The following is a 14,540-nucleotide window of genomic DNA, read 5'->3' as shown; positions in this document are numbered from 1 at the left end:
GCTCAGTCCTCATCTCTTCTCTCAGGTTTTATTGACTGATGGAAACTACATCTTTGTCAGCCACCAGCTCCAAGGGGACAATGCGGAAGACAGGGAACCTGAGATGATGCCAGATTTCAGCCTGAGAGCAGACACAGAGTTCTAGAAGGTGACCCAAGAAGGAGAAGAGAAAGGAATATGTGAGAAGGAGTTGTGGGGGGAGAGGAGGAGGCGTTGAAGAAGTTTCTCCCACCTCCTACAACAACCGGAGTTCAGGAACAACCCAGGCCTCAGCCCCTAGTCGTTCTGGACTCCTGCCCAAGAGAATGGAACCATTCCCTGATCTCTAAGCACAGCCTAGCCCAGGATGGCTGGCAGGCATTTATCTCAGCCAGCCCAGACTCCAGCCCAACCCAGGCGAGAAGCAAACACGAGGAGAGGAGAGAAGGATGATTGGTTAGAGGTAGTCCCTCTGATTAGGGTAGATGTAGATGCTGCAGCAAACTGGGCAGAGGCTTTGCATAATGTCACGGCAGCAGCTGCTATTGCTAGAATTTGCTGGAGGCCCAGCAGAGGACAGGGTTGCAGGGATCCATTTCCAGCAGCTAGGGAAGGGGCTGGTGGTGTTTGTGCTATCTGTCTATGTTAGGCATGGCAGCTTGACCCCTCAGCCAAGGCCTGAGGGTGGCAGGTCAATGCTGAGGCCACAACCCATGAAACCTGTAGTTGCATTCCAAACTTCAGAGTCTGGGAGTTGTTGGACCTGAGATCAGAGGTAAGGGCACTCTTCTCTGAGGTTCCCAAACCTCCACAGCCCAGCCAGAGAGAAGAAGTTTGTGTTCTCCTTCTCAGGCCAGAGCTCGAGTAGCAGATGGGAGCTTTCCCTATCTCTGAAGGCTCAAGAGAAGCAGCATGCAGGAGGCCAGCTAGGAAAATCATCTGGGGCTGGGCACAGTTTTCCATTCCCTGGCTACTTCCCCACCGGGTGGGCCATTCCACGAAACTCCACTGCATAGTTCTTGGTGGGGGGCAAAAGGGGTCCCCAGGCCTGCTCCTCCCTGCTTCCCCAAAATATGGCTTTGGAAAGGAGTCCCCAAGAATTGAGAGGGCCCTCTGGAAGGGCAGGGCCCCCCCTCACAGGGAAGAGATCTTGACAGTCTCAGGGAGCAGGCAGGGGGTGCCCAGGCTGGAGTTCCTGAGGGTGCTACTGGCCCTGCCGCCGCCGCCGCCACTGCTGCCATCAGGGGAGGAAGGTTGAGTCTCATCTGGGGTGTTGGCCGGAGGGGTGGGGATACTGATAATGGCCGCCACGAAGTCCCGGCTGTCGCAGTTCAGGTCAAGGCTGTCATGGGGCTTGGCATTGAGGCTTGAACGGCTGTGGAGAAGATGGGAGGCTCATAAAATAGTATCTTCTCGGAATACATGGCACATCAATCATGGGAGCTATTGAGTTTCCCCTGGGTCCCAGCACCATGCTATGTGCTTGCCCTGCATCCTTGAGTATGGTAAGGTAGGGATCTTTGTAGTCCTTATGTCCCAGGCACCGTTTTGAGCCCTTTGTATGATTTATTATTATTGTACAATAACCCTATGAGTGTAGACACACCCCTGTCTTTGAACTTTTTGCACAGGCTGTCCCCTAGACCAGGGGTTGGCAAACTATTGACACAGAAGAGCCAAACTTGTCCCTTACAACAATTTAAAAATCATTCAAGAGGGATCTACTATAACCTCCTCCCTGGGGGACGGACAACAGAAAAGTGGGTGAAGGGAGACGTTGGACAGTGTAAGATATGACAAAATAATAATTTATAAATTATCAAGAGTTCATGAGGGAGGGGGAAGTGGGGAGGGAGGGGGAAAATGAGGAGTTGATGCCAAGGGTTTAAGTGGAGAGTAAATGTTTTGAGAATGATGAGGGCAACAAATGTACAAATGTGCTTTACACAATTGACGTATGTATGGATTGTGATAAGAGTTGTATGAGCCCCCACTAAAATGATTTAAAACAATAACAACAAAAAAATCATTCAAGAGCCATACATACATATAGCTTTTATTTTTTTCAGTTTTACTTCAGAGCCACATGTATGGACTGAAAGAGTCACATATAACCCTGAGACCCACAGTTGGCCAACCCCTGCTCTAGATCATGGCTCCCTCTCTGCCTCCCTCCCTTCTGGTCTCAGTTCAGATGTCCCCTCCATAAAGCCTTCGCTGACCACATTATTCAAATGGAACCACCCGCTGCTGTACACTCTCTAACCTGCATGTCTGATTTACTTGTCTCCTTGGTACTTACAAATGTTCAACATACTACACGAATCCGTGTTTCGTTTGTTACCTGTATGTTCTGTTCTAGTCTATTCTTTTTTAAAAATCATTTTATTGGGGGTTCATACAACTCCTTTTTTTCCCCCGTACAGCTCTTATCATCATCCATCCATCCATCCATCCATCCATCCATCCATCCATCCATCCATCCATCTATATGTCAAGCACATTTGTTGCCATTATCATTCTCAAAACATTTGCTTTCTATTTGAGCCCTTGGTATCAGTGCTTTATTCTTTTCTGCTTAATGCAAATATCAAGTGCCTAAAAACTATGCCTGGCATACAATAGGTGCCCAATAAGTATTTGTTGAAAGGACAAATGAAGAGCAAGGAGTTTAAGACAAGGGAAGCCCAAGCTCCCCATCTGGATGGGTTCAACTTTGATGTCGCAGACCCACTGATCCAAGCTCCAAGTTTTCCCAGGTGTGGCCAGCGGGTGGGAAAGGTACTGACCTCTGAGGGGCGGAGCTCCTCTGCAGTCCAGCCAATGTGTCCAGCTCCTGCATACTGCCGCGACTGACCGAGGCAGTGGAGTTGGCAAGGCGGATGGCGCGACGCTTGGCCCTGCGGGGGCAGCAAGAGGAAAGTAGATTGCTGGTCCCCACTGGCTGCGAAGACATGGAGGTGCTGCGGCTGGTGCGGCCACCCAGAGAGACAGCTCCTAGGGCCTCGCTGAAGGTCATCTCATCTGTGAACTCATAGCACTGTGCAGGCAAAAGAGAGACAGAGTCATAGGGCATGTCACGGAGCTGATCTCACCACCAGGCCTTGGTTCTCTGGACGTCTCGCTTTTCCCTTCCCTTGATATCGCTCCTTCAAGGCTCAGCTCTGTTGCGGCTTCTTCCAGGAATCCCTCTGTGATTTCCAGCAGTGTGCCTCCCTCCCCAAGAAGAAAGTTGGCTTTGGGTCACAAGGGGAGCCCCTTGACTAGGCCATGGCTGCCTCACCGTGCAATAAGCCTCACCGTTGTCTTCTCCAGACAATGCAGCAAGTGGTGGTGTTGCTGTTCAAAAGCAGAGCGGTTCCTGCCGCACAGTGCCTGTTCTTCCCCACGGCCACTTTCCTGGAGTGGCCAGAGCACAGAGAGAGGGTCAGCGCCTGCTTCCACCTGCCATTGCTCACTCCAGCCCCAATTTGGGCCCCTGCCCACCTCGAGTCCCCCGTTCTGCTTGTACTGCAGGAAAGCGTTGGTGGTGCCACTCTTTGCCAACCGGATCCTTGCCAAGCGCACTTTCTACAGCAAGAGGAGGAGATAGTCAGAGGAGTAAACACAAGCATGAACAAACTGGCTTGGGCTTAGGGAACAAGGAGGTATTCGGGTGGGAGGTGCAGTTACCTGCTGAGCTCGGCGCTTGTCTGCACGCTGGTTCTGGTGGTAGATGCGGCTAAAGTTGGACACAATCACTGGCACAGGCAGGGCAATGACCAAGACACCACTGAGTGAGCAGATGGAGCCAAAAATCTTGCCAGCAATGGTGCTGGGCACCATGTCTCCATAACTGGGGCAGGAGGAAGTAGTCCACAGTCAAGAAAAGGGCCCACCCACTTCTCGGTTCCCCCACGCCACCTCACCCTGGCCAGTCATTCAAACTTGCTTGGTTTGTTGCTCTGCAAAATGGGGGGGGGGAGGAGTCACCCCCATCTTCACTAGTGGAGGTCAAATGAGAAATGGGCCTGGCCCTCAGCCCCTACCATCTGCTGCCCCATCCAAGCTGAGCACTGGGGATCTGAGTCAGCTGGAACTCTATTAATACCAAGCACAGGGGAAGTCACAGGCAGTAAATATAGCCTCCTGGGGAGAGCGCCTCACCAACACAAGGCAGCTGAGGGGGCTCCGAGGCCTGGAAAGAGCATTCAGTTGGTTTTTGCCTGTTTCTGTCTTGCCTTCTCTAGCCATGACCTCTTCTTATTTCCCCAGGGGAAGACTTGGAAATGTTCTCATATGGAAAACACAGACAGAGAGGGGGGTCTTGAAACGCCTTCTCTCTACATGTCCCCATGCAGATGTAGCACATCCAGTGTTACAAACTTGTTTCATAGAGGGGGAAACTGAGACCCAGGGAGGTTCGTAGCAGATTTGCCCAGGACTACACAGCATACTTTTGTTCTGACCACAACACTAACCAGAACCCCGCTGCAGAAACGCAGGCTCATGGTCTCCAGTCTCTAGGCCTTTGCTCAGGTTGTGTCCTTCCTCTGGGACGACCCATCCTTATGTCTTTATTTTGACTCCTCTTGAGCCTTTAGGCTTAAAAATCTCTCCAACTTGGCTCTGTGATGTGTCATCCCAGAATGCGTCCCTAACTGTAAGGCCTGGGCAGCTGTCCGTCCTGACACTGAGGCCGTTCTTCTAACTCACAGAGAGGAAAAGGGCAACAGGAATCCAAAGACCCACTTCCAATGCCGTGTAAGGGAGCCCATCTTGAACTCCCCCCAGAATTCACTTCTACTCCTTAGAAACCCCAAATAAGTTTTCTATATCTCTTTTAAGGCGCTGAGTCAGGGCAGTCCTTCAGCAAAGATGGAGCCCCAACTGTATCCCTAACTGGGTGATGAAAAGTCAGTGGCGGATCAGGTACAGTAATGGCCCTAGACAATGTTTTTCAGAGCTCTATGCGTTTGTTGGTTCCTTTCAATACTTTTATTCCAATGTTTACTCTCCATAGATTGGGTAAAAAACCTAATGCTAAAAAAAGGGACCATCAAAGAATCCCAAAGCCACAGAGGTCATGCCCACACACTAGACAATGCCAAAGAGTTGGAAGACATGAATATTCAAGGTAGAAAAAGCAAAATTTCACAACCGTTGTGTCACCAACGAGCCTCAGCTTACGCAGGACAAACTGAGGTCCAGAGGAGAGGCGGGTAAAAAATAAAATAAATGGCATTCCTTGAACACAAGTCTTCTGACCTGGGAAATTCAGGTATTATCAGAGCTGGGAGGGATTTTGAGGTTAAGTCAATTCCCCCACTTTTTAAAGGTGAGCAAACTGAAGGTCAAAAAGCCAAAGGAGACCATTCATCTAACCTTAATTTGACAGAAAAGGTGAGTGTAGCTGACCAATGGGCAGCCTCGACACAGGGCCTGCACTCACCCCAACGTGGTCATGGTAACTATGGTATACCAGAAGGCTGCAGGGATGCTGGTAAAGTTGGTCTTGCTTGTGCCTTTCTCAGCATAGAACATGACCGTGGCGAAGATGATGATGGCCATGGTCAGGGAAAAGAGGAGGAAGCCCAGTTCCGAGGCGCAGCTCTTGAGTGTGTAGCCCAGAATCCGAAGACCCTGCGAATGCCGGGAGAACTTGAAGATGCGGAAGACGCGGAAGACGCGCAGGGTGACGAAGGCTCCTGAGACATCTTCGTTCTTGGGCATGAAAAGGCCAATGTAGTAGGGAAGGATCGCCACTACATCGATGAGGCTCATGACACTCCGCAGGAAGCGACAACGGCTGGGGGCGGCAAACAGCCGCAGGAGGTATTCGCCCGTGAAGATGAGCACACAGGCCGTGTCCATACAGAAGAAGGCCATGGGGAAGCGGTCGCCGCAGGGCAGCTCCTTTGGGGGCCGCAGCGCCATGCTCCGGCACGGGATGGTCTCCACCACGTTGGCAATGACCGACACAGCGATGAAGAAGCCGGTCACGTAGTAGAAAACCAGGGCGGCGGTGCTAGTGTGCGGGTTCTCGAAGGCCCTCCAGAGCCGCTGCCGCAGGGAGCTGCCGGCCGGCAACGCGGGCCCATCCCCGGCCTGCTCGGCCTCCTCATCCTCGGCCAGGCGCTCAGCGTTCTCCTTCTTCCGATCGCGGTACTCTTCCAGGCAGCAGTCGCCCACGAGCTCTGGGACCAGGCCGTAGAAGGCCAGCTCTTCGTCAAAGGCCTGGATGCACTCCTGGCGCGGGCAGTGCAGCCGCCCGGTGCGGTAGAAGTTCAGCACGTGCCGGAACATGTCCGGGTCTCGGTCGAAGAAGTACTCGCCAGAGTCTGCATCGTAGAAGAACTCCTTCTCCGAGCTGCCCAGCAGAGTGTCCGGGTAGCGGTCCAGCGTGTTCTTCCAGGTCTCAAAACGCCGCCCGCTGACGTTCACCACCAGAACCTCATCACCTCGAGAGGCCTTCACCCCCGGCGCTGGAGGCAGGGGCTGCTGGGCCAGGGGCAGCCAGCCCACAGCTGCCGCCCGGGCAAAAGGTAGCCACGTGGCCACGCCTGCCGCCATCTTGCCGCTCCCCAGGCCCACCGAGACTTGGGGGGTGGGTATGGGTGGCTTTTAGGCGAGTGTACCTGTATCCAGGATGGTGTGGGGGGGGGAGTTCTTGGAGAGGCCCTGGGTCACCAGGACAAGAGTACTGGGGCTGTCTAGAGAGGCCCCGAGGAACCAGGAGGAAGCACTACTGAGATAGGCAGGGGCTTGGGGAGCATTTATGAGGAACCTGGGGGATGTCTTCGGGGACCGAGAAGAGAGGGCTCAGAAAGAGGAACAGAAGAGAGATGTTTCAAAGGACTGAGAAAGGCATGAGGGTATATCTAATGAGACTGGAAGGAGGGCAGAGGGGTCAGCCTATGCCCAAGTAAGACCTGGGGATAACGCCACACTTAGTAGTTCTGGCAGCTGGAAAATGGGGCGGGAGAGAGAGCCTTAGAGGGTTTGGAGAGGGTCTTGGGGCATCCAGATGGGTTGAGATCGTCTGGGTGGAGATAAGTGTTCTAGAGGAATTGAGGAAGGTGAGGTGGGTTGTACATACCCTCGAAGCTTCTGGAGGAAGATAAGGGGTAGGAACCCCTGTGGTGTATCTCCAGATGTGGTTAAGGCGCCAGGCGTTGTAAAAAGGCTGAGAGGTGCTTTGGGAACGCCCAGAGCTGCCAAGAATAGCTTGGCCGGGGGCTAGGGGAGGTGTCTACACTCCACGGGAGTTCTGCAGGAGGAGAGGCTGGGGAAACCGCTTGTGGGGCTTGAGAAGAGTGTGGGGTCTAAAGGAGAAGATATGGGGCTGGGTTCTTTTTGAAGGAGTCTGAGAGATATCAGGAGGGAGGGGCTGGAGGCGGGGCGGGGGGGTGGGGCTGAGAAAGCCCCTCCACACTCTCAAGAGTTCTGGGAGGAGGAAAGAGGGGACTGGGGAACCCACAGAGGCTGGGACTCAGTTGGAAGGAAGTTGAGCACAGCCCCGGAGCACCAAGGAAATCTATAAAGACTAAGGAAAGGAAGGTCCCCTGCAAAGAGGGTTGGAGAGGAGGGATGGGATGTTGAAGGGAGTTTGTTGTGTCTCCAGGGCTGGGGTGGGGCGACTGCTGGGTAGGAAGCCAGCAGTGGGCTGGGGGGAGGCTGGGTAAGGCTGGGTCCCACCGGTTGGGGGCAGGTCTGGGGAAACCACACCCCGAGGGGCTGGCGGTGTGCGCTGGGCAGCAGCAATAGCAGCAGCGGCAGCAGCAGCAGCGGCGGCGGCCGGAGGAGGAGATGCACCCCCAGCCAGGCCTAAGAGAGGAGAAGGCAGGCGGCACAGACAGGGGTAGGGGGCTGGGTCCCTGGAAGGACAAGGCATACGGAACCTCTGGGGACTGTCCCAGGATGGGCTAGGGCGTGGGGGCTGGACCAGGGAAGGGCAAGGACATCGCTATTGGTGGCCCCTCCCCCTCTCCACTGGGCCGTCCTCACCTGTGTCCCCGCTGCAGCAGCGACAACAGCCCTGGGGCTGGGGTACCAGGCACGGAAGCTCCGGGTCCCCTCTGCAGAGCGGCCAGAGTTCTCCTCCTCCTCTGGCTCTCTCCTGGCCCTTCTGAGCTTGCCGGGGAGGTGGAGAGGCAGGGGAGGGGCTTTGTGGCTTTCAGAGCCCCCTCCCCTAGGACAGCCCGAGAGGGACCCTGGGGAGACTCCGCCTCCTACAATGCTGGTTGGGCCTCAGTCGCGTCATCTGGAAAATGGGGGTGGCAGGGAGTTTTGCCAGTTCTCCCCACCTCCTTCCTGGACTACTCCCCCTTCCTGCTCAACTCCTACCCCCTCTCCCCCAAGGGGCCCCCACCTCCACCCGCCTGAATCAGCAGCACTTAGCAGATCCAATCGATGGGGAGGCGTCTGTTAATGGCCCCAGAGCGGAATGCCACGGGGCATGATGCAGCGCTGTGTCCCCTCCCTGCCCCCAAGGCAGGAGGAGGACTGGAATAGTCGGGGTGTTGGGGGTTGGGGGAAGGCTGTGAAGGGGGATTTCTCCAGGTGGTCAGGATTCCACCGCTGGTGCTCTAGAGGGGTAGGTTAGAGCCCCAGCTCTCTAATGAGACTTAAGCTGTAGGACTGGAACAGGAGGCTTCTTCAGTCTTGGGATGTGAAGGGGAGGGGAGACGTGCAGATGGGGAAATCCAGGTCCCACCCCCATACCAAGTTGTCCCAGGCAGCCTCAAATCACACCTCCTTCCCCAGAACTCTCTTTCCACCTGGGTGGCAGGACCACTGGGTAGGGAGTGTCTCAGGCAGGCACCGATGGGGTTCAGACCCCAGCTCTGCCACTGACTCGCACTGTTATACCAACTTGATCATGTCGTCGGGAGCATTGAGTGAAATAGGACAGGGGGATGGCTCCCAGAGGGTGCCGAATCATTAGTAATTCTAGGTGTGTAGCAAGGCTGATCATAGCCATTGAATGGAACCTACCCACCAGTGGGACCCTCCATTTACTCACTTACCATGGCAGATGTTCTTTCTCCTATCCCTCCACCCACCCACACACCCAATTGCTCTACACATCCCTCCACCCAAACATTTGTCCATTTAGCCATAAATCCACCCACTTGATCACTCATCCGTTTGTATATTCACCCTATCCACCTTACCCTTCACCAACATATGCCTATATCCTCCATCCATCGTTTTAGCCATATCTCTACCCACTGTTTATCTACTGAATTTTTGCCATTCTCATCCATTAGCATATCCATCCATACATTCCCATCCATCCAGCTGTCCATTTATACCCCGCAACCTGTCCAACCTTTACCTATTCACATACCAACCCACCTACTTGCTCATTTATTCATCCATCCACCTAGCCATCTTAGTCCTCAATCCATCATCAGTCCCAGAAACCTTCCACTTATCAGTCCATCCAACCACTTATCCATCCTCCAACTGTCCATTCTCCCACACCCACACTGCCATTGACAGCTACCCACATATCTACAAATATTTCTGTTCCAGTCAGGGCAGAGGGGAGGAGAGTAAAGTTGCAGCCAGAGACTACCCTCCCCATTCCAATCGATTGACCCCCTCCACCAGCCCCACCCCCAGCACATCTCGCCTTGTTTGAAAGAAGGAGACCAGAGAATCAGTAGGTGGGCCTGTCTGGCCAGATGGTATTTTGGCTGCACAGCCTTTACAAACACACACATTGTGCAGATGCTGAACATGGACCGCACCTCCACCCCACATCCCCAATCCCAAATGCAGAGTAGCCAGGCTTCCAGACATAAATTAAAAAAGGAAGAAAATTGGTCTGTGGGAGGAAGAGGTCATGCAGAGAGGAAGGTAGAGGCCCCTGGAAGCCACAGCCGAGAAGAAATCCCTGCCCCTCCCTTCAGGATCCCCACTCCCCAGGGACTTCTGCCTTAAGACAGGGTCAATAACACCAGCCACGAGGCCTCCAACCTTTTTACTGTTCAGTTGCCCTACCTATTCCTTTTTGGCTGAGGGCTCCATTCCCCGCCACAGCCCAAAGGAATGGAGTCTTAGGAAGTGGGGCAGGGAAGGAACGTGCGCAGCCTTTGGATCTTTAGGTCTTTAGATGGCCTCTCCAGGCTCTAGGTCTGGATCGGGGGACCCCACACACTCCTTGCTGAGCCGCACAATTTCCTGGGACAGAACTTCCATGTCCTACGAAACAAATGAGCCGTCAAGGAGGGGGTCAGAAAACGGGTGGGGTAGGGGTCCCTCACCGAACCTAGGGTATCACCTGTGATTCACTTCCCACCTCATTAATCAATGCCCAACTCTATCTGATCTGGGACAGGAAGATACTTTAAGAAGCCCCCCAGCAGAAGGCTCAGAAAAGGTATGTCTGGTAGGTTTTTGCTCAGGGGGTACTGAATTTATGTTAATTTGGTGGTAGAAGGATCTGGAAAAGGATGGCAGTCTGGTCGCAGAACTTGGAGAATGTAATCAATATCATTGGACTGTATGTGTAGAAATTGTATGTATTGAGATAGCAGATGTTTTGCTGTATATATTTTTCACCACAATAAAGTAAAATAAAATAGAAAGAGGAGGTATGCCTAGACGTGGGGAGCCACTGGGACCATGGCTATTGAAGTGGCCTGTTTGCTTTGGTACAGTTTTGTTGGAAGATATAACCCCCATCCTCACCACTTTCGCTTCTACTAAATGACGAGCTTGCTTCTGAAAGGCAGGGATTGGGTCTGACTTCTTTCAGACTCCCCAAGAGAAGGAAGAAACACTTGGGTGGCAGGATGGAAAAGTAGGGGCATGCAGGAGGATGCATGGGAGGGACATGTGGTAGACACATGAGGAGGAAAAGGGAAGACAACAGGTAGGCAGGCCAGTCCCTAGATGGTTGAGAAAAAAGGCAGGCCAGGGGTGACTGATGACTAGATAAGGAAGAGAGAGGGGTCCGTTAGGAAATGTGGGCGAAGACATGGGGTAGATGGGAAGATTGGTCAAGAGGGTGGGCAGACATATGGGCGTGTGAATGTGTGTATGAATAAGTAGATGGAAGGGCAGAAGGAAGAATGAAAAACTAAACTAATGAGTCAGCCAATAGGAGGATAGGAGAATGAGTGGAGGAAAAGGGGTCAGTGAATGGGGAGGGGACGGAGGAGAGGCCAGGTGGGTGGGTGGGTGAATGTGGGAGAGACTGGTAGATGATCCAGTGGTTGTGGATGGACGGATCAGTTGGCTGCTAGGCCACACTTGCCTTGTGCAAGTGCATGTTCTTGGTGAGCTGTTCCTCCAGCATGTTCTGCAGCTTCTTGTTCATCTCCCGAAGGTTCTCATCGCCCGGCTTCACTAGGTCTCTTAGGACGCTGCCCAGTCCGCTGCGGTCAGTGTGGCCTGCTGCCACAGACACATCTGCAAGGACCCAGGCTGAGAACCCACCCCTCGGCAAAGCCAGAGCAGAAAAGAGGACAGAGACCAGATGAAAGAGGGAAACACGGAGCAGGGGAGAAGGGGGGAAGAAGTCACGTTATGTAGGAGGTGGAAGCTTTGGTGTGTGAAACCTGGCTCTGTGGATTACTAGCTGTGTGACCCCGAGCTCTGCCAAAAGCTGGAGCAACAGGTGACAGCATATGAAGCACACGGTACACACTCAGCCTGTGCCAGTCAGTTAGTATTCTGATTGAAAAGGGGGGGAAATAGGAAGAGAAGGGGAATGCTTGAAAGAAAGAAGTGAAAGAAACAAAATGCAGGGAAGATGGAAAGAGGAGAGAAAGTCGGAGAGGGAGGGAGAAGAGAGGAAGGACAATAGGAAGAAGAGGTAAGGGCACAAAAAGGGGAGACACATGCCAAGAATGACCATTCATGGAGACAGGACAATATAGAGGACAAATAGGAACAGAGAGCTAAGATGAAGCAGGGGAAAGGCACAGGGGGAGAGAGAAGCCAAGGTACACAGAGAAGGAAGGAGAAAGAAGGACAAGGGCAGAAGTAGAGAAGGGAGAGGGAGAGGGAAAAGGAAGAGAGTGGGAGAGGGAGAGAGAGGATGAGGGAGCTACAGAGGGGATGGAGGTGACAAGACAGGGTAAGCAGAGAGAAAGACACAGACACAGGCTGTTCCCTGCACCAGTGTCAGTAATTTTACTGAGTTCCAAGAGGTGAGAAAGACAGAAGATGCACAGAACAATACCAAGGGAGGGGGAGCAAAGTAAGAGGGATGGGTGAGAGGTGAGGCCTGAGAGGGGGGCACTGACCAATCCGGCTGTCCATGACATAGGTTTCAATGATGGCGCTCTTCCGGCAGAGGTCCTCTGCCATGGAGGCACTGCTCACCTCCAGGTGCTTCACCTGCAAGACGGCCCAGTCCACCTCACACCCCCTCAACCACACCAGCTCACACCTGGGGAGGGGGCTGGCAGATCCCGACCCACCCCTCAGGGGCACTCCACGTGAGACAAGCCAGCAGGGAGACAGCACCTTCTCCTCCAGCATCCATTTCTCCTGTTGTGTCTCTGCCAGCCGTTGAAAGAGCTCAGCCACTTCCTCGTCCGAGAGCTCTGCTGGCCGAGGAGGCTGGGCCTGAGGGCTGTTAGACAAAGACTGTAGGAAAGAAGAGAAGAGAGGTCTGTCCCAGGCCCAGGACTGATGGGCTGAGAAGAACCAGACTAGGGGTCAAGTGAGGAAAGGGCAGGGCTGTAGGCAGGTCTTGGCACCTTCAGAAACTTTCTATCCCCCTTTGGCTGAAGGAGGGGATTGGGGAAGCCTCGCTGCTATCCAGTCAATTCTAACTCATAGCAACCCTGTAAGACAGTGTAGAACTGACCCTGTGGGTTCCGAGACTGTTAACTGTTTACAGGACTAGAAAGCTCCATCTTTATCCCTCAGTGCAGCTGGTGGCATTGAACAACTGATCTTGCAGTTGGCAATCCAACACATAACCACTATGCCATCAGGGCTCTAAAGGGAAAGAGGTTATAACTAACATACAGCATTGCTGAGATGATAGAGAGAAACTCTGGAGCAAATAAGATCCAGCTTCTACCTAACAAGCAAGGGGAAAAGGGAACAAGCTAAATGACACAAAAGGAAGCAAGCGGTGTCTTTAACAAGTTGGTGTCATGAAAAAGAAAAAAAAAAGGACCACATTAGATTAAAGAGAGACTTATGGAACATAAGACAACCAGATGTAACACATGCTCTGAAACTGGATGCTGGTTTTCATCAAACCAGCTATAAAGGACACTTGGGGACCAAGTAGATAAATTTGATGAAGGTCAAAAAGTACTAGATGACATGAAAAAAAAATTTATAAATTATCAAGGGTTCATGAGAGAGGGAGGGTAGAGGAGGGAGGGAAAAAGTGAGGAGCTGATACCAAGGGCTCAAGTAGAAAGAAAATGTTTTGAACATGATGATGACAACAAATATACAAATGGATTGTGATAAGAGATGTATGAGCCCTCAGTAAAATTATATTTTTTAAGTACTAGATAAAAATTTACCAAATTTGGAAAGTAGAAATCAGTGGAACAAAAGCAGGTTACATATGTTCAACAATAAAATGTATATATTCCCAGGGCCACTGCCATCCAGTCAACTCTTAGAGAGGGTTTCTGAAGCTGTAAAAATTTTCGGACACAAGAGAGCTTCATTCTTCTCCCAAAGTGTGGCTGGTGGGTCTGAAATGCCAATCTTAAGATTAGCAGTCCAATGGATGAATATGGATATATATATATATACACACACACACACACACACACATATATGAGGGGAACCCCCCCCATAAAAAAAGCTCCACTGGGCAGAGCTTTCATAGTACATATGTGTTTTTTCCGCTAGGTGAACATTGAGCAATTCGCTATGAGTTAGTGCACCCAGTGGCATCACCTGGGAAGGTTCTCTCTTGTCGCAGTGTGTTTTTTTATAAAAGCAGTTTTGTTTGAGCCTCATTTTTTGTGATGGCCGATTTAAAAGAATAGCATGCGGCTACGAAATTTTGTCTCCTGCTCAGGAAAAATGCCGCAGAAACTGTTGTGCTGTTGAACACAGCGTACAAGGATGGAAAACTCAAGTGTACTAGTGTACACTTCAAAAAAGGCGAAATATCCATTGATGGCAAACCTCATTCTGGATGCCCATCAACTTCCCAAATGGACAAAAATTTTGTCCATTGTCAACGAATTTTGTGTACTTGTGCTTGAAGACTGCCTACGGACCATTGAAGAGATGGGAAGTTACCTGGACTATCTTGGGGTTCAACGAATTTTACTGGAAGATTTGGGAATAAGAAGAGTCGCTGTGAAATTTGTGCCTCAGGTTCTGACTGACCAGGAAAAAGAGCATTTAACGAGAAATATGCCGTGCTTTGAAAGAACAGCTTTGAAGCAACCCAGACTTTTTCCCCAAGGTCATTACTGGTGACAAGACATGGTGCTATTCTTATGACCCCCGAAAGCAAACATCAATCAAGCCAGTGGAAGATGCCATTGTTGCCTCATCCCCCCAAAAGCTCGTCAAGTGGAATCAAAGATCAAGAAGATGCTCATTTGTTTTTCTGATGTGAAGGGGATAAT

General features: G+C 51.9%; 2 protein-coding genes across 3 annotated transcripts in view; both read right to left on the bottom strand.

Annotated features, from left to right (window-relative positions):
- Window positions 1–14: 14 nt before the first annotated feature.
- On the bottom strand, window positions 15–7,392 carry KCND1 (potassium voltage-gated channel subfamily D member 1). Its single transcript, XM_004713154.2, has 6 exons — window positions 5,411–7,392; window positions 3,652–3,814; window positions 3,466–3,549; window positions 3,280–3,378; window positions 2,769–3,019; window positions 15–1,354 (listed from the first exon to the last, which is right to left on the bottom strand). The coding sequence occupies exons 1-6, from the start codon at window positions 6,529–6,531 to the stop codon at window positions 1,114–1,116; spliced, it is 1,959 nt and encodes a 652-aa protein (XP_004713211.1). The 5' UTR covers window positions 6,532–7,392; the 3' UTR covers window positions 15–1,113.
- A 2,233-nt stretch (window positions 7,393–9,625) lies between these two features.
- The window catches only part of GRIPAP1 (GRIP1 associated protein 1), a 29,727-nt gene continuing 24,812 nt past the window's right edge, over window positions 9,626–14,540 (bottom strand). For both annotated transcript variants that reach the window (XM_004713153.4, XM_045288282.1), the window contains 4 exons: window positions 12,445–12,567; window positions 12,222–12,315; window positions 11,228–11,382; window positions 9,626–10,170 (listed from right to left, as the gene is read on the bottom strand). In XM_004713153.4, the coding sequence (XP_004713210.1) occupies window positions 10,078–10,170; window positions 11,228–11,382; window positions 12,222–12,315; window positions 12,445–12,567 (465 nt within the window). In that variant the 3' untranslated portion in view covers window positions 9,626–10,077. The remainder of the gene's footprint in view (window positions 10,171–11,227; window positions 11,383–12,221; window positions 12,316–12,444; window positions 12,568–14,540) is intronic.

Source organism: Echinops telfairi, unplaced genomic scaffold (assembly GCF_000313985.2).
Source record: "Echinops telfairi isolate 266 unplaced genomic scaffold, ASM31398v2 ScPeMD7_19;HRSCAF=73, whole genome shotgun sequence".
Classification (NCBI taxonomy): domain Eukaryota; kingdom Metazoa; phylum Chordata; class Mammalia; order Afrosoricida; family Tenrecidae; genus Echinops; species Echinops telfairi.
This window is presented reverse-complemented; position numbering and strand designations above follow the sequence as displayed.

Bases quoted from the DNA above. Each gene is read 5' to 3' on its own strand.
- KCND1 (XM_004713154.2), bottom strand. From the start codon at position 6,531: ATGGCGGCAGGCGTGGCCACGTGGCTACCTTTTGCCCGGGCGGCAGCT. The intron at 3,550-3,651 runs GTAACTGCACCT...CTCTTGCTGTAG, and splicing joins ACAAGCGCCGAGCTCAGCAG to AAAGTGCGCTTGGCAAGGAT. The intron at 3,020-3,279 runs GTGAGGCTTATT...TTGCCTGCACAG, and splicing joins ATTGTCTGGAGAAGACAACG to TGCTATGAGTTCACAGATGA.